The 20529-nt window shown below is 39.3% G+C and overlaps 1 protein-coding gene across 11 annotated transcripts in view; it reads right to left on the bottom strand.

The window, feature by feature from the left end:
* LOC111869663 (long-chain-fatty-acid--CoA ligase 5) overlaps positions 1-20529 on the bottom strand; it is a 145888-nt gene that overhangs the window by 4927 nt on the left and 120432 nt on the right. For all 11 annotated transcript variants that reach the window (XM_023861339.2, XM_023861337.2, XM_023861342.2 and 8 more), the window contains 8 exons: positions 10110-10233; positions 9029-9298; positions 6449-6648; positions 5372-5572; positions 3991-4208; positions 3463-3613; positions 1001-1279; positions 61-204 (listed from right to left, as the gene is read on the bottom strand). In XM_023861339.2, coding sequence (XP_023717107.1) covers positions 61-204; positions 1001-1279; positions 3463-3613; positions 3991-4208; positions 5372-5572; positions 6449-6648; positions 9029-9298; positions 10110-10233 — 1587 coding nt within the window. The remainder of the gene's footprint in view (positions 1-60; positions 205-1000; positions 1280-3462; positions 3614-3990; positions 4209-5371; positions 5573-6448; positions 6649-9028; positions 9299-10109; positions 10234-20529) is intronic.

Here is a 20529-nt window from a genome sequence, read left to right as displayed (position 1 = left end):
CTAACAGAAACTCAGTCTATGTTGGTTTAGATCATGTTATAGAAGATCTAAGCAACTTACCTTGAGAGACTCCCCACACACAAACACCTGCTGAACATACTGACTGCGAATATAAATGTTCTCTATTTTCTCAGGAACAATGTACTCTCCTTGTGACAGCTTGAAGATATGCTTCTTTCTGTCAATTATCTTCAGTGTCCCATTCTGTAAAGAACAAAGCATGCCAATCACTACAATATTTTCTGAAGAATGGTCTGTAACCTGTTCATGTCTGTGACATAATAATGTGCCCCCCCCCCATATTCCCACTTTTCTCATATATATCTCAGAGAAATGTGAAAAATACTGTCCTCTCATACCATCTTTTGGCTATATTTTGCACCATAAAGTTTTAATTTTTTCAGCACATAGCACTAGATTCTGTGAAAGTATTAGGCCACATGTAGCGTCAATTCTACTTCAATATGTAGATTCTGGTATTCTACTCGATGATGTTCCATATATCAAGGATTAAGATCAAGCATCAACTAATTATGTCTGATGATTCTCATTTCATTCTGAAATGTATTAAAGCAAACTCCCACTTATACTCCTAACTGCATAGTAGGTATGTTCATTTTGTTAAGTTCTACAGAAATCTGGCCTGCCAGCAGTGGATTATAAAAGTTAATCTGATCTGAAAAGAGTTAACTTGTATAAATACGAAAGTTGCTATGGATTAGGATAGCCTGTGTCAATTGTTATTATAACTACAAAGGACCTCAGTCAGGATAGTTGGTCACTGAGCCAAGATTTCATGGATGAATCCAAGCAGCTGTGTACGTGTGTATTAAAAAAAAAACCTCCATGGCTCGAGTCCACAAGCAAACTATACTGACCAAGTGACTACTCCTTGTTGGCGAAGTTATGTACAGGCAGGCAAAATACAGTGTTTTTATAAGGCACCCTTTCTTTTATATATATGCATGTAGAATGTCAAAATATTCATTACAGTACATACAGGCAGCCACATTCCAACATCTCCTGTGTGGTGCCAACCATCTGAGTCTATTGTCTCATTTGTCTTTTCGTCTTCCTTGTAGTAGCCCTGGAACACGTTGGTACCCTTCACGCAGACCTCTCCTTGCCCATTGACAGCATAATACTCCATTTCTGGTACATCCACCAGTTTAACACAACAGCACGCTACAGGGGGACCCACGTGTTCTGGAACATGGTCCCCCTGGACTGTGAGTGTTATAGGAGCACAGCATTCTGTCTGGCCATAGCCCTCCACAATCTGCAAACAGGAACAACTTTTAACACTTGCGGTTAGAACAGTGATCTCATGGTGCCAAAGAATTAGATCTAGTTGGTTTTAAAACAATCTGTATTAGTAGCAGATTAGTTGTAAAATGCTATTATACAATTTTCACTTACTATTATGATACCAAACTAATTCTTACAGCTGACATGTTGTTATTTACCATCTCCCTAAATATTTAAGTAATTCTATGTAGTAGTGACCATCTTAAGAGCATAATGCACCACTGGGGTAGTGTAAGAACAGTGATATAAAGAAGAAAGCAGCCTTCTGGGATGTGGAAGCGTTGTCTGTTAGCACCTGCTCATGCTGGTTCCTCACTAGCAGATTTTTTCCTTTCCTTCTACCCTGAAGATGGAAGCAATACGTTCCTCCGCAACATCGGTTAACACAACATCTACACGGCGCCACATCCCAGAAGACTGCTTTCTTCATAGCCACAGCCATGAAAACCTCAAATCTTACATAGTGATATATTTTAAGATACTAATTATGTGTAGAATGGAAAAGAAATAATCGAAACAAATTTTAATATCTCTAGGGCTTCATATTTTCCAATAATGCAGATACTTCATTTGGAATGTTGCACTGAAATAGCTGTTTTATTTGAAAATTAAGAAGTACATAATTCAAATAACTAACTAGTTAACTAAGGCATTTTAAATGTGATTATTCTCATTCAATTTTCTATTGCATTTTAATTCAGTGCTGTCCAGTATTTTGATTAACCCAAAAGAAACAAGGAACAAGGTTTGCTACACTGGCCTAGGGATGGATGTTTGGTGCACTCACCCTTCCCCCCCCTCCTCCTCTACCTCCTACCATATTATTCTATAGGACTCTTCAATAGTTCCTTGTTTCTTAGATTACTTAATGCACTCTATCCATTGCATGACTTATACAACTTCAAAAGGGAGAATGATTCTGCATGATGAATTGGGAAGGATATGAAAGAAAGCTGCTATGATCTACAAGGGTTGGATAAAAAGTAGTGGCAACACTGCTGTAACATGAGAGATGTGCATCAGGTGGCACTAGCGCCGTCTGTAGCTGATAGCAGAAGTTCAGTTGAAGTAGTGCCGTGAGTGGCTTTGGTTGTGTTTCACCGAGTTGCATTGTGCATCGTCTTGAAGTGCAGGAGCCCAGTTCGAGCGCCCTAAGAACGTTTACAAAACAAGAACAATGCTCCTGGATAAGAACTGAAGTTGCATGAGGTCCGTAGTGCACCAAACTCTTATCAGGGACTGCAAAAAGCATGTGGTGATGCTGCTTTGCCATATCGCACAGTGGCACGTTGGGTGAAATTGTTCTGTGAAGGGAGGGATGCCACTCAGGACAGCCATCGTTCAGGGTGACCCCACGTTGACAACTACACAATGCAGCTTCTTGCTTCTTTGCTGGATGTCGATCGTTGAGGGGCTGCGCGGGAGTTCTGCTGAGGTAGGTGTATGTCACAAAACTGTGCTCCACATTCTGCACGATATTCTTGGATATTGCAAAATTGCAACGCGTTGGGTAGCCCATACAATGTCTGAGGTGCAACAATGGCAACGTTATGCAATTGCACAGGACTTGTTGGACCAGTACCAGAGGGAAGGTGACGACTTCCTCGGAAGGATCGTCACTCTGGACGAAACTTGGGCTCGCTCATATGAACCGCACTTGAAGCGACAGTCAAATGAATGGAAGCATCCTGGCTCTCCTCATCCAAAGAAAGTGTGCCCTACACAGAGTAATGTGAAGGCGATGTTCATCGTGGCATATGACATTAATGGAGTGATGCTGCACCACACTGTACCTCAACTACAGACAGTAAACGCTGCCTACTACTGCAATTTCCTGCATAATCATCTTCGCCCAGCACTCATGAGAAAGTGACTTGTTGGCAACGAACCTCATCATCCTTCATGACAATGCAAGGGCTCATACTGCTGACGCTGTCAAGGATCTCCTTCGACGCTGGCGATGGGGGGCGATTATATTGAAGGAATGTACATGTGTTTACCTAAGGTAATAAAGGAATTTCAGAAATATAGAGGTGTTGCCACTACTTTTTATCCAGCCTATGTATATTAAGTTACAAGTCCAGCATTTTTGCAGAAGAAACCATGCAAATATGCACCTTAATTCTACAGCTGTGTGGACATTTTTATAATTACCAGAGCACCAAGAGCACAGCGAATAAATGTGAGCACGTTGCCTGCCAGAGGTGCTGAGCCCACTACCATGAGACGTAATCGGCCACCCATCCCCTCTTGCACTTTTCTGAATACCAATTTGTCCCAAAAACTGTTATTTCGAATTATGCCCCTGTAACAAAAAGAAGCATATCTGTAACACATGTCATGATTATTAACTCTGTTCTTTACTCTGGGAATATTTCAAGATTTTGTGGATATCTGATGAGCCATACTTATAGACATTCTATCTTTTCAGCAACCCCAAAACTGTTAATTTAATAGTGAGTGTATTTTGCAAACTTTAAAAGTTTTATACCATGCTAAAGAACTGTCAGATTAACTAAAACATGAAAGCCCACACATTATCTAAAATTATAAATTATTTCTTCTTGGTCTCTACCTACCATGTAGGTTTTCCACTAGTCCATACATCTCACTCAGTAGCCCCCCCCCCAATTAAATCGGCCCTTTGATGGTGTAAAGTCTTCTATAAGAAGGAATGCTCACCTCCTGAGTTCACTCTCCTTTGCACTCATGGCCATGTTGAAGAGCATCTTCTTGATGAAGGATCCACTAATCTCTGTCATCACTTTGTCATAAATTCTATTCAGCAAACGTGGAACTGCTGGCATCATTGTAGGGCGAAGTGCCTTCATGTCTTCAGATAACCTCTTAATATCACCAGAGAAAAATCCTACTGCCCCTCCTAGTAGGTACATGCCATTCTGCAATTTAAATACCAAGGGTGAGCACATTCAATAAGGGCAGCAATCTCTGATGGGTAAATGGGCTACATACACTCTGAAAAAAACAGTTATTCTTCATTATACAGGCAAATCTCTACTTACAAACTGTCAAGAAATGAACAATTCATATTTATGAGCATTGCATGAATTAATAAATCATGACTCCTAATTAATTTAATGAACACAGAACCCCGTGAATGTGAACATTTTTAAAATTAACAATAACAGATTTAATGATATGTCTTATGAAAAAAAAAATAAATTCAACTTATGAATATTCAACCTATAAACACATTTCAAAGAACGCATTATGTTCCTAAGTTGGGGTTCACATGTATTATGCTTTCCATGTGAGGTACCTTCATTCAGGAGAACTCTGAAGATATACAGTTATTAATGTCTTGGCTGTGGACCAGTTCATATGGAAAATGAGAATGCATAGCATCACCTATACAACATGGAACATAGTTCTAGTATGTAGAATCACTTAGATTAAAACTAAATCTGTCTACCTAACACAATATGTCCATATATGCTGTAACAGTTCCTTTGCATTTTATAAGCAAAAAACCTTGAAAGATAAAACATTTCCTTGAATTTTCATAATAATTATCCTTCAGAATATGTCTCTATATTTTCTGTGTTTTAGCACCAGGTCAAATCTGGAAACTGATATTTCTTGAATTTGAAACACGAGTGTTCATCAACATGCCTTAATATTTGTGGGTATACAACTGTAGACATAGCTTATAAAATAAAAGAACACACTGAGCTATAATGCCATGTAATCCAATGAAGGTCAACCAGCATTTCAGAGGAAAATATTGCCTCCATCTTCAGCACCAAAGAGTAAGCCAAGCAAAAAAACTAGCATGAAGCAGGTAGCAAGTAGAGATCTAACACATTTCTACTACATTTCAAGGAATTGGAAGAGACAAGGTTATTTTAAGGAAAGCAGTCACCACTGTGTAAACCTCGAATCTTACAAGGTTATTTTAATTTTTCAAAGTCAGGAGGAGGAAAGAATTACAAATGTAATCTTTTTTATGTCATTATTTATAAGCATTATTTTCTATCTAGAGAATTATAATTTCGTCCTACCTGGGACGTTTATGTCTACCATACTGATACAGTTCACTTACCTCACAACACCGCTCCAGCATGTGTGCTAATGGTAGGAATGACATCATGATGTCATCAGACCGGGGCCTGTGGTCCCCAAGCTGCAGGATTACAGCGCACATTCCTGCTACGACATTCTCATGACTCAGCATAACTCCCTTAGGATTGCCTGTTGTCCCTGATGTGTAGCATATTGTGCACAGATCTGTCACTTTGGGAGGCTGCGGACAAAACATAATTACTACGATTACTTCCAAGAATTAGACACTCTAAATAAGTCACATCTACAACATTAAATCTCACATAACATCTATAAAATTTAAGAAGATGTGGTGATGATGGTGATGATGATGGGCAGCATGAGTAACTGTTATGATAGTGAAACCATTTAGGCTACAATGTGGTCTTGAAACTCAGATGGAGAATAAAAGAAATGTATACAGAATTTTAGTAGGGAAAATTTCTTAGAAAGAAGCCACTGAAAAGACCAAGTGATGAAAGAAAAATATTAAAAATGAATCTTAGTACAGTTGATTGTGAGGATGTAAATCAGGAGTGAATTGGAAGTATATATACCGGTAACATTTGGAATTAACAGTGTGGCACTTTCAGACTGTATTACAACACAATTAGTATGCCGTGTGCATATGCAGAACTCACTTCCTTTCTCTGTCATTTGACCACATTTCCTCTGATTGATACATGAAATTACACCTTCATCTTTCCCTTGTCTTCCAATTCAAATCCTCTTTCAAGAAGTCTATAATTTTCTGTTCTTACACTGTGTCTGAATCCATGAAATTCTAAATTATATTGTACACATATTTTACTTTTACCCTATTCCATTTTGAAATTGATTTCTTTTCATTTCTATACTGTGTGCCTTAAGAATATGTGCCGCTGCTGCTGAAGGTGGTAATGAGATGGTAGAGTTGCTATATATCTACTAAAATAACTTAACTTGTGAATGCCATCAACTTCTTCCTTGCAGTATGTGAAATATTCAGCATTAAAGGTGAGGTAATTTAACAATTATAATGCAACAAACTAGACAGGTAATATCACTGCTGTTTTCACTAAAATAAGGTTCAACATACCACTTCTGGGTTATCTTTGGCTGCTCCAAGTTTCTCCACATCCTCAAAACGCAGCATTTCAACCCCTCTGTTTTTTGCTCTCTGGTTTGTGGCTGGTCGGGTCTCTTTGATGGTTATAAGCTTGCGCAGACACCGAGGAGATTTATCCAGTAGTAGGTTACATTTTGTGTCATCCTCACAGATTACCACATGAATGTCCGCTGTGGATACATAATAACATTAGTTACATATGTATATTTCTTTTACTGTTGGTCTCAGTTGTGTCTTCATCTCCTTGGTAGGGAGCACACCTACATGTACATTCTCTAACTTTGCTTTCACCCAGAGCCATGTATACTTATATTTTGTACAAACTTATTGAAGATTTTCTTGTTATGAAATAAAAAATATCTGGCATCACTGGCTGCCTATTTGAGGTATTCATGGTAGACTGAAGGAGATATGAGAATACTACTGAAAACATCTGTGAAATTCTTATCATTTTTAATTATGTAATAAAGATAATGAACGTAATAAATTAAATACTATATCTGAACCCAAATTTGGTATTTACCCAACTGTAAAATTCTGAAGAAAAATTCACTGCATATGGTTTTGAGTAAAATAAGACCATATAAAATTGTCATGAAACCAATTATAGTATATGACAGTGAAACTTTGACACACCAAGGGAAAATGGAAAGTGAAGACTACAGCTGCAATTTACACGCTAATCATATATCATACCGAGGTTATTTAGTATCACTTAAAATTTGGTAATGGTTATGTATGGTAAATTAAAAAATTTTCGAAGGAATTGGAGGAAACCATGAGGAACCACATTCGAAATGGTCCCTGACAGCTAAGGAGTGAAAAACATAAATCTTCAAAATAGGATTCATAGTGTTTCTACTTAAACTAATTTGCTCAGCAGTAATGCAACAGAATGTTTTCTTACTCTGTTAATCCACTCAGCAGCTTAAGCATTTCTGAAGGCTGGAAAATACAGGGTTATTCAAAAAGAATGAACCGATTTCATGACGCATTGTTTCAGTTCTCAAGCATCGTCATGGAATGAGTCAGTGACCATTTGAAAGAGGAGTTATCTAAGTTGTGAATGGCTGCCACAGGGGCGCTGAAGTCGCGTCGTTCTTCCGGCAACGTTCAGTTGTTCGTTTACCCTCGGAATGGCGAGTCCTCAGCAAAAGGCGTTCTGCGTTCTCGAGTTCGCGAAAACAAATTCGGTTGTCACGGTGCAGCGTGCTTTTCGAAGGCGATTCGGCATTAATCCGCCCTGTCCTAAGAACATTCGACGGTGGTTTCGACAGTTTCAAGAGAGTGGGTGTCTGTGTAAAGGAAAAAGTCCAGGACGACCACGAGTCTCGGAGGAACAAGTGGCGAGAATCCGTGCTGCGTTTGAGAGGAGCCCGCGGAAGTCAACAAATCGAGCTAGCCGTGAGCTTGCGATCCCTCAATCCACTGTCTGGCGTGTGCTAACAGTACGTCTACATTTGAAACCATACAGACTGCAGCTCGTTCAGGCACTTACCAATGACGACAAAAGGAAGCGGATGGAATTTTGCGATGCGATGCTGGAGATGACGGAAGACGAAACCTTCATTTCACGTTTAATTTTTAGTGATGAAGCGACTTTTCACTTGAGCGGCACAGTCAATCGTCACAATGTGCGTATTTGGGGAACAGAGCACCCACATGAAACAGTTGAGCACGAAAGAGATTCCCCTAAGGTGAACGTCTTCTGTACTGTGTCTCAGGACAAGGTTTATGGTCCCTTTTTCTTTGAAGGAAACACTGTTAGAGAACAAACCTATCTCGATATGCTCCAAAACTGGCTATTCACTTCACTGAAGGCAGATTCGCATGACTTAATTTTTCAACAAGATGGAGCACCACCCCATTGGCACCTGATGGTCCGAGCTTTTTTAAATGAAAAAGTGCCCCAGCGATGGATTGGTCGGAAGGGGGCCCAAGACCTTGCTCTTTGTGCTTGGCCTGCGAGATCCCCAGACCTCACCGTGTGTGATTTCTTCTTGTGGGGATATGTAAAAGATCACGTTTATGTTCCACCGCTACCCACTAACCTCAATGACCTTAAACATCGAATAACAACAGCGATTAACTCAGTGCATCATGATATGCTGATACGCGCCTGGAAGGAATTCTCTTATCGTATTGATGTTGCCCGTGCTGCAGGTGGTGGCCACATTGAACACTTGTAAGATAGGAAATAAAAGTTGATTGTGAGTAGAATACTTGTGACTTGGCTGGAGTTTTGTATTAATTTCCTTTAATAAAATATTGCATAATAAAATCGGTTCATTCTTTTTGAATAACCCTGTACACTGTTTATCAACTAAATAGTTATATCTCAGAGATTTTAATGATGTCTGCAATAACAAAGAAATTTAGTCACATGCAGTATGTCTTGTTCAAATCCTTCCAGTTAAGTAAACCAAATGTCAGTGAAAATTTTGAAAGAAGGAAATTCTGTGTAAGAATCAATGCTCTCTTATGAACGTAGGTACACATCAAGATTTGTATTATTGTAAATACTTTGAACAGAACTTTCATTCACCGTACCTTGCTTGATAATATAGGCACATGCATCAGGACCTAATGTGTCATACAAGGGCACAATCACCATGGAGTAGCAGTATGCACCCTGTTCTGTGAGGATCCACTCAGGACAGTTCTGACTATATATTCCAATAAACGTGTTGGGGCAGGGGCTGAGACCTAGAGCCACAAGTCCAGAGCCAAAGTTTTTAGCTCGGAGTAGTGTCTCATTATAATGTAGCCACTGGTAAGGTTTGTTTGGAGATTCTCTCCAGCCAAGGCATGGACCATTATCTGAAACAAGAGAAACTCACTTGGGTTCATAGGCTTTCATCATTCTGACTATGTGACTAACTTCTCTGAAAATCTAGAGGTACTAATCCACTGAGATAACTGTGTGTGTGTGTTTCTTTATCATAAATTGCATACTGTTTGAATGGTGATGATGAAGACTTCTATTGATGATGACGTGATGTTTATGATGTAATTGGAATCAAATGGATAAATTGCTGGAGATAAAGGGTGATGGAAGAGAGACATGCAGAAGTGTTGGGCAAATTAGGAGAAAATACTAGAGTTTGTGTGTTGTTGAGCATAGTAGTACAGCATGTCTGGTAGAGAGTATATATTCAAATTTCCCATATTTGGCAAATTTTCTTTTTTTGTTTTTATATGTGTAAGCAAATCCGCATCTGACAAGAGTTTCCCCTAATTCCAATGAAGACCAGGTGGAGGAAGCAGGATTCTGTTAACAAAAAATTCTGAGTGCCCTCAGATAATTACTTCTCCTTTTTTAAACTATCACATACCAAAGAGGCACATTAATAAAAATACACATATAATTATGTTAATTATGTTCCACAAAAGTCACATGGAAAGACAAGATGGATCCTGCAGCCAACAAAACAATGTGAAAAATTACTGCTATATTAATTAAAGAGCTAACAACAGCAGAAATATATATGCTGTATATATGCTCCATAAGGTATTCTTCCTTTTACAACTGGTATGGTTGAAGTAACAAAGTATTATCACCAATCAAATACATAACCTATATTTTTTAATACAAGACAATAGAATCTCAAATCTTGAATCAACCACTTACTGGACTCCTTGGCACCTTTCCTGAATGTGTCATACAATGTTCGTGTGTCCTTATCAAGGGAGCTGATGAACTTCCCCTCCTTCGAATCCTTGTAGAACTTGGATACTCGGATCATTTCTGGTCCCTGCAAGCAAATGATGCCATTTTTGTTACTGCATGATCATTGACAGGTTCAATATATACAAATAGATCAAAGGGAGTTAATTACTGGCTTGTCATTTTCACAAAGAAAAACTGGCTATTAAACATTGAAAATAAACACTACTGTAATTTGTATTTAGGTAAAATTTGGTATAAGAAATATAATTTAGGATGGGTTAATTATGTCAGTGACTGTGAAGGGTGCCCCCTTCTAAAGTGTGATGCCTTGTAGTAAACTAGAAATTTACCAGTGTGTCTCTGAAAAGTCAGTTAACTTCTACTTGACTTCATGGTGTCACATCCCAGAAGACAAGGGCTCTTCAGATATAACATCCACTGTATGGAATCCATCAATGCCTGCTCAGTTACATTACATATATTTGCTGCATTTCATTTCTGAGGTTCTGAATTAGTGACCGAAATGAAAATTCAGCAATCAGAGCTGTACTATTATGGCCATTGCAACACAATGCAGAAAAAGCTACAAAGAAGCATAATCTGATCCTTGTGACATCTCAGAAGATAAAGTTTTTGGAAAAAGAGTTTCGTTGGATCAGAATTTTACAATTTGAGCAAATGTGTGAATTTTCAAGGTGTAGAAAAGATGAACAACTTTTTAGATCAGTGGCTTCCACCCTTGTGTTGTGGAAAAATAGACTGAGGGTCTGTAGCCACCTGCTCATGCTGGTTGATCACTCGCAGATTTTTCTACCCTGAAGATGGAGGCGATACATTCATCCGAAACATCGGTTCACACAAGATCTACATGGCGCCACATCTCAGAACACAGCATTCTTCATAGACTGAGTGTGTTTGATACTAGGGTGTTGAGGAGAATATTTGGACCAAAGAAGGGTGAAAAGAAGGGAGGTTGGAGAGAACAGTATAATGAGGATTTTCATAATTTGTACTCTTCGCCAAGTATAATTAGAATGATTAAGTCAAGGATGATGACATGGGCAGGGCACGTAGCACACATGGGGGAGAATAATATTAAGACGGATTTCAGAGAGATAGGATGATGTGGTATGGACTGAATTCATCTGGTTCAATATAGGGACCAGTGGAGGGAACTTGTGAATATGGTAATGAACCTTTTGTTTCCATAAAATGTTGGGGTATTCTTGAGTAGCTGTGCAACTGGTGGCTTCTGCAGAAGGGTTGAGCTTCATGGAGTTAGTCAGTGAATTATGTTGCAGAAAAATCTCTCCTTAAAATAAACAAAACTGAAAGTTTCAGTTCCTGTGACTGAAATTGGGGGTGAAAAATTATAATAGAGTGGAGGTACATATCAATACATTCTTATCAACACTAGATGCAGTTGAGTGATCACACCCTGGCCAATTTATTCCCAGAGAAAGGGCAGTTAGTGTCAGCTCAATAGATCATAGGTGGGGCCCCAGAACTGCTTAGGACATGTATGAGTACATGTTGATGAAGAGAAAAATCCTGCTAGGAATCAAATTCCACTCACCTAGCATATAGCCAGTCACTTCACTGACTCATAAAATTCACAGATATAAAGTAACACAGAAAACAATGGTTTTGAATGGTGCAAAAAAGGGAAAGAAAAAGGAAACTGAAATAATGAAACAGGATTGCTGACAGGAATGTTTCCGACTTCCTTATTCAACTCTGTCATAAAATATACTCCTACATTATGAGTTACAACTTCTATTTTCATACATTAGTTGTTAGCTTTGTAGGAAGTTTCTGACTGCAATGAATGAATATCAAAGCAATGAAGTAATTCAAAACAGCAAGGAACTCATTTTAAAAATATATTAACTCCACTGAATACATTTTCCATTTTTATTAAAATACGAATGCTCTTTTTGTGGAGTGAATGGAAACTATTCAAATGGAATTTTAAGATCCATTTGAAATTCCTCATCAGATTGGAGCAGAAAGGAATGAAGCAGTTAGAAGATAAACTGTAAGGGATAATGTAGCTGCAGTACAGAATACAGAAGGAACTGGGTTCATATAACAGAACGACGCCAGATAAGAGATATTCAAAGCTGCTTCATAAGCCACCTAGAGGAGAAGAGCTAAGTCGGTTTACAAAGTGTTGGATTAATGAAGACTAACAAAGTTGTGAGGACAACATCTGGCTCTAAGGAAGAGGAGAGAATGGTATAATGGGGACCTTTATATTTCAGTGATTACCTAATATTATTAGGACAATTAAACCAAGGAGGGTGAGATGTGAGAAACAAAAAAATGCATGTAGGAGGAAAAGGGAAACACACATAATATTTGGTCTTAAAATCTTAAGAAATATAACACATGGGGGAGACCAAGGTGAAGATGGGAGGAAGACATTAAAATGAAGTTTTAGGACTTGAACTGGATTCATATGGCTCAAGATGGGTCCAACAGTAGGCCTGTGTGAACACTGTAATCAATTTTTGGAGTCCATGAAAACAGGGAAGTTGTTCAACAATCAAGGTAATTACAGATTAACTTCTCAAGGAGATATTTGTAAGACGAAGGTACTTGGTGACGTAGAACAGTGGAGCAGAACCTGCTCTGCTCTTCACAAAACATTAACAAACCACTGACTATTCTGTCACTGCAAACATCTCTGGCAAGGCATGCCATGGCTAATGTGTGCTACACAAACGCAAAATATTACAGTTCTCGTGGTCTCAGCGAAGCGAGTCCTGTTAAAAAGGTTAAAATGGTCCACATGTTTAATTAATTAATCATCACGCTATGAAGACACATGGAGAAGTGGAGGTATAGCTCCACCATTCTTGACCTCAGCACTAGATGGAAGTGAGCTTCATACCGCGACCGCTTTAACCCCATGGAAAGAGCCCCCGGCATCCATTGGATAGGAGACTGCGTGAGGCCCAGAGCCATTGTGGAGCAGAGAAATCTCTCTTGTCTCTGTCGGGAATCGAACCCCAGCCCGTAACCTGTGGCTATACCGACTGAGCCATCCCGGCTCCTTTGGAGTAAAATTTCGCTTAGTGTCCAGTTGGGTCCACTCGGCACGTGAAAGAGTATGGGACAATGATGCTTGAGGCATGGGTATTGGTATCAGATGGTGGCATAATATCATATCACACTTATATTGCAATTATACGTGCTAGTATTGTTTCCGGACCAAATTTGCAATGAATATCTCTTAGGGCCATCATTGAAATTATACAAAACACTTAAAAATAATTTATATTTCTGTCAGGTCACGCCTCATGCTACACAGTTCGATATGCAAGAATTGAATGAACTTGGAAATTGCGTATTTCGGCTTGGAGAAACTATTCTTTAACGGAGAAGAGAATAAACAGACGAAACAAAAAATAACTGAAAAGAAATAACTCCAAAAATGTCTCTTACTATTTCAACTACCCTTTTTATAAAATACTAAAGATTTATCCCATAGTTGCATACGTAACTTTACCGGCTTTATGGGGACTCTATTTTGATGATGAAAACGCACCTTCATAATTCACGGATGATTCATCACAAGGAGGGAATTACTGCGTCCACCCTTGAACACGAGGTGCCAAGTAGGCCCGCTATTTCTGGCTCGCCGATGGACCTAGTCGTTTCACATCCTATCGCAAGTCCCTCCTCAACTGCTCTGATGACTTAATAATGTATTGAGGCAGAACACTATCTTCATCTCACTTAGCTTTGGCCTTATATGCTCATTAGACCTAGGTTTAAACGTACACGTGCAGAACTGTGATTGTTAATATAAACTCTACAACATCAGAGCAAATTATCGTGCAATTAATTTTTTTATTATTGTGTGGAGTGGTTTGCCGACGTTTCGAAGAATCTGGCTGTCAACATTCAAAGTGAGATAACTAAACAGCGGCCTGGCATTAATATTTGTAATTCAAAGCCTCGAGGCGAGCCCGTACTTAGTAACCTCGTCCTGAAGCTGGAAGCAGTGTAATTACCCGAAGAGTTGAAAAAGAACTTGATACCGCCACAGAAGAAAAAAGGGGAATTAGCTACAAATAACCATGAGAACTTGAAAGTTTTTATAAAAATAGAATTGTTTTATACTTCATCAGTTCCTTAAAATTGTGACCACTGACTTTCCATGGGCACTGGTGTGAATTATGCTTTGATGTTATTTGTTCTGTACTGAAACTATAATGGGGCGGTTCGTCTGGTTCACCCGCCCTCTCTTCACTTATAAGATGGGCAATAAAAATCGAATGCAGGAAGAAATATTGTTCGTAATTCCTGGGGTCCTGAACGAAGAACAATTATTCGATTTGCTGAAAATACGTAAATTATTTACATAGTTCTATTACGACATTACAGTAACATAATAAATAGGCCTACCCATTAAATTTGACATTTTTTTTTAATTATATCAAAGTAGAACTGTAGGTAATGATTTGCGAAATACAACAGAAACATTCTTATTTCCCGCGGTTAAAAATTCACCGCATTTATTCTGACATAATTGACGCCCTATTTCCTCTAAAGACTTCCAGAAAAGGAATCAACTGTTCATTTCAGCAAAACATGACACCATCCATATTCGTCCTCTATACGGTGTCACGGCGCATTGCTAGGTACAAAGGTAACTTCATCTAAACACACATTCATCTCCAACTAGCGCTGAGGTACAGTACGTTTGGGGCTTTGCTCCCATGCGACCTGTCTCCAAAATGTAGTTCTTGAGCACAAATACAACCTCTCCCTTTAATTAAGCCGTTCCATGCCTCTTTAAAGGACACGTTTATAAATTACCAGGTCTATGGCCGGGGCCGATCAGTAGTATCTAACAATTATTACGCATATGGCACGGGTTATCAGGGAAGTAAAAATTGTACGCAGAAGTAGTGAAGATAGGCGCGGCAATTGCGGAAACTTCTGACACAACAGTATTGCGAACTGCCTAAACAGCCTCGTGTAGGCGTAAATAAGTAAATGCTCAGATACACTGATATGCTGAAATTTCTCACTGTAAAATGTTACCGGACAGATGAGGCATGAGGCATTATTATGTCCGAAATGACATCCGATACGAAAATAGTTTAAATTAGTCCAATCAGAAAGAAAACAAGTACATATAAAGGAGTACGAAAGCCAAAATACTTGTATATATTAAAATCATGTTCCAAGACATACGTGTAAGAGGACTACAGGTCCACTAATACCCGCAATTCGGAAAATGCTGTGGCGATTACACAGCACGGCAGAGGTGGGATTAGTAGTAGCAATGACCTCTGGTGTCTATTTTCCGAAGTTCATCACACTCAATAGAAAGCTGTGTACTTCTCGGAATGGGAGAAGTGGACTACACGCGTACAGCGAATTTAAGTATACACCATTGTGACGTATCTCTTTATATTGAAAGAAATATAAGGAAAGAATTTAATGGAAATTTCATTATGAAGAATGGGTAAAAAAATGTGGAACCATTGTCGTGGACGGGATCCACTCAGTATTGTGAGGATAATTGAGGAGCTATTTCAAGTAAATAGCGGCTCCGGTCTAGAAAACTGAGATTAACTGCCGCGTGGATTCGTTACGCTGGCCACGCGACACCCTCTATCCCCTAAAGTTGGCATTAACTTCGCCGACAAGCGGCGATCGCTCGGTCGGTATAGTTCGCTTGCGAACTACAGGTCATGGAGTCTGTACTCTATCATGGTGTACGTCACGGTACTATCTCGAATTTGGGTTCTTATTCTTAAGAGCCGATTACTTGGTCAAGATGCGAAAGACGAGCCCCTCGGATTCAAATTGACAACATTACTGCTACAGCGACTTTTGGGTGCCGGGTGTTGTTATTCTTCTTTTTCGTCGTCTTATTATTATTATTATTACTATTATTATGAACCGGAATAGCGCAGTCGGTACAGTGACTAGCTACGGGCTGGACGACTGAGGGTTCGTAGTTCCGAGTCCCGATAGGGTCAAGAATTTTCTCTTCTCCACGTCTTCCAGACCGGATCTGGGGCTCACCAAGCCTCCTATACAATGGGTACAGGGGGCTCTTTCTCCGGGAGTAAAGCGGCCGGGGTGTGAAGCTGAACACTCACCTCCAACTAGTGCCGAAGTCAAGAAAATATGGATCTATGCATCCACTCCCCCATACGCTTTCATGGAGTAGTGCTCAATTAGTCAAACGCAGGGATAATTTTACCTTTATTTTATTATTATTATTATTATTATTATTATTATTATTATTATTACTTTTAGTGCTTGCATCTTATACGCCACTCGCTGTTGGAAAGCACTTAAACGAAGGAACTGAACGGGACTAGGATTGACTGTTATTTTCATTAAATTAGGAGGCGTGACTATGATAAAGACATATATACGTTTTTCTGTCGCGTATATTAAAGTTTCATTTGAGAATAACATTCGAGATTTAAGAAACACCTGCATTTCTCTGAAATTATGAGGATTATAACTTCATAATTCACCCAGGTTTGAATATTTCTAACATAACGTTCTAAAGCTGATTGTTTAATTGAATCAGTAGCACTGTTTCGCCCCGCCCCTTTACCCTGTACTCCATAGTAGGCCTACAGGTCACCTTTCGTTTGGATCAATAGGGTACTTAGGGAAACGTCGGTGTCACATGGCAAGGTCAAGAACATACCCATACATCCACTCCCCCATACGCCTTCATGGCATAGTCTTTAATTAGTTAAATACAAGGAAAACTTTACCTTTATTGATTGAAATATTAAGGCTCCGTTCTATGTGCTACATAAACACGTATTTCTTAAAGTAAGATGTTAAGCCACCATTTTGTTTTGATACAAGTTTCGTCATGAAAGTTATCAATATTTCTTCTTCGGCTGGTGTACGTATATTACGTTTTATGGTCTCTGCCGATTTCAACTTTCTTCTGAGAATGTAAATCCTACAGATTTTTATAAGACTCCTTGGATGGCAGGACTGACCCATCGCGAAATTTCTCACGCAAGATAACACGGGGGGGGGGTATATTCATTCCTCGTTCATGATTCAAACCTTCGATTGTTTAGCGCACTAGACCTCATCACCATAGCCGCTGCCCCGTGTATTTAAAGAGCGAGAAATGAAGTGTCGCTTTTAAGAATAAATAAACTGGAGAATTCTTAACTGACCGCCACGGAGTCATTCATTCGCTTCTTCTGCCAATTCACAGATATACTCGTATTGTTGCTGAGTCAAGCGGAGAGGGCGTGCGAATGTGTACTGCGCCTGCCCGGTGCCTTCCTCTCTGCTCAATTAACAACGGCTCTGACGTTCCCCAGAGCTCCTAAGCAATCGTTAACGAGGACGATTTCGCAGGGGTTAAGGCGGCTGGAGAGTGACATTTAAGTCTATCACTCGTAATGTCTAGGGCGGGAGTTCCATGGACTGGTGTGTAATCCCGACATTTTGGTGCTCCATCATAACAAATTTAACTTTTTTCAAATTGAAAAAAGTCAAACTAACATACATTGATTTAGAAAGTGTTTCTTTGGGGGGAGGAGGAAGAAATAGAATTAAAAACGAGAGGGAAGTCTCTTAAGAATCAATATCAGTTCGAACTGTTTGTCAGTTTTACAAGAAATTGGCCATAAAAATACTGGCACATGGTATTCAGCTTTAAGAATTCTGTTTGACTTCTTTATAGATTTGGTTCGCCGGCAGGCGACGGTCTCTTGGTCGGTATAGTTCGCTTGCGGACTAAAACCTCGGAGTTTGATTTGTTTTTGTATAGATCTGGTAGGACTCTTCGAAATAGAGATCGGTCCGTCTCAAGAACATATCCCAAGATAATTTCGAAATTTTATCCCAGTGGTCGAGCGATCAAACCCTAAGACACTGTGACTACGAGGCTACTCTTAAGTGTTATATTCAGCTTTAGGTTATTCAAACCCTGTATTTTCATAGTATGTATGCAAAAAAATATCAATCAAACAAACACAGTGAAAGCAGCACAGCAGCCACGAGCAAACCCTGGACGATATAAAGAACCTCCACATCAAGATAGCCGGTGGCACAATATCTGCCCCATATAAGAGGGACGATGGGAGGACGAACACGAGCCTGCATGGTTTACGAATTTTAATTATTGACAATACAAAAAAAAATTTAATTAGCATCAAGAAATTTTATATAATTTTTTAAAAACTTTACATTCCCAGGAAACTGCTGTGTTTGTGAAATGTTCTATTTTGTGTACTATGCATTGTAGCATATAAGTGTACGTACTTTACGTCTAAACAACTTATGTGATGGTGGTTTCCTATTTGTAGTGATGTTTGCCCTCTGAAGATGGTCCACAGAGACCGAAACATGTAAAGGTGTTAAGTTTTCATGTAGTAAAAAAACTTACAGGTCACATTGGACGGAGTGATTTATATTTGTAATTGTTAGTGTGACTGACCAGAATGAAACAAATCAAACAGTGTTATTTATTTGTACTACAGAAACATTTTGCACTTGTACTGAAGTGTCATGAACTAACGGCACAAAACGGTCCCATGTCTCTCGCAAGTTTCAAGGAGAGAAATTAATTAAACAGCATCTCACTAACACGCAATAGAATACCCCGAATAGGGTGAGGTACACAAAACGCACACAAGGAATCCAAGACCAACGTAATTCTACTGGCGCTCAGAAAGACAGAACTGCTAGTAAACTGCAGGAATGTAAATAAATATAATTGGAGAATGATTGGCGAAAAAAAGCAATCTAACACTTATAACTCTACCTGTATGTGCAGATTATGTTGTCTATTTGCGATTATCGTATAAAGTACTTATAAGATCAGTGCTATCTTATGCCTCTGCCACTGTCAAGATCGGATGAAAGACTATTAAGTATATCTGAAAGGAGGATCTTGAGGTATATTTTTGGACCAGTGGAAGAAATGGAATATGGAGGAAGAGGTATAACCATGAGCTATACAAACTGTTTAATGAACCAGACATTATTGGATTTATAAAAGTGAAAAGGCTTGAATGGGCTGGACACACAATACTTGCCAGCGAGAATAGAACGATTAAGAAAATGCTTAATACTAAACCAGAAGGAAATAGGAAAGTGGAAAGACCAAGATTAAGATGGGAAGAATGTGTGTGGCAGGACATAAGAATTTTGGGTGTAAAGAACTGGAGGAATGTAGCATAGAATAGAGAAGAATGGTGAGCAAGCCTGAGGAAGGCCAGGGCTCACAGAGGGCTGTCGTGCCAGTGATGATGATGATGATGATGATGATTTGCGATTATCAACTTTCTGAACAATTTCGATTTTAAAAACGAGATATCTCTTTCGGAAATACTCTAATCTTAGACAACGTTCTAGCCACCTTAGCTAGTTATATCAGGTGGACACATTGACGTACCAAATACTGGAAAATAATATATAAAAAAGCGAAGACTACAATGCGGAGGGAGAATGGCGTATGACTGGGGCACTGTAGGAAATTGGTAGCGATGTATGAATTATGCAAAGCACGAAAATACATATGCTTTGGGAACCAAACATCATGGAACTACACGAAACCAGCGTTGAACGACCGTATAATCATTGGTGTTGTCCCTTCCCAGAATTTCATTATCTTTAACGAATGGTTTTGGGAAAGCTGTACATTTCGATTGCCGTAATGGCGTAAGGAATACATTTATGAGAGAAAACAGAGTGTAGCAGTACCGCTAGTGTTCAGAGAGAAAAGTTAAAAAAAAATAAGACAGCTCTGTGCTTAATGTATCAAGCACTAGAAGATGTACGGGGCAGTGTAGGCGATCCGGTATTCAACAGCACCAAATGGAGGTGAGTAGTCATCATCACTCTGCGGCCGCATTACACCGGGGAAGCAGCCCCCGGTATCCATTGTATAAGGGGCCAGGCGGGCCCGAAAAGCCATTCTGGGCGGTACGGAAAAGATAAAACCCTCATGCCTCTACCAAGAATCGAACTCCGTTCCCCCCAACATTCAGCCCGTAGCCTAATCGCTGTAAAAACTGATCTATCCCAGTTCCTATTATTATAAGCAGCAGCATTATAATAATATTAATTGGAGCAGTAAGCAGTTACATTTTTCATAGTTCTCTGAACTTGATTGGTCATACGGCATTCAATTGAAGGACGAATATGAGCGTCGAACTTAAGCGGATGTGGAGGGAAGTTGTCTTGCCGTTTCTCAGGCACTATCTGAGCGTTTGTTTAACGGCACTGAATCGGTTAGCGAGCCTAGACCTGAATCCGAGACGGCAAGAGTGGTAACTAATCTACATAGTAGTAGTAGTAGTAGTAGTAGTAGTAGTAGTAGTAGTAGTAGTAGTAGTAGTAGTAGTAGTAGTAGTAG

Source organism: Cryptotermes secundus, unplaced genomic scaffold, assembly GCF_002891405.2.
Source record: "Cryptotermes secundus unplaced genomic scaffold, Csec_1.0 scaffold1072, whole genome shotgun sequence".
NCBI lineage: Eukaryota > Metazoa > Arthropoda > Insecta > Blattodea > Kalotermitidae > Cryptotermes > Cryptotermes secundus.
Note: the sequence above shows the minus strand (reverse complement) of the source record. Positions and strands in the feature narration are given on the sequence as shown.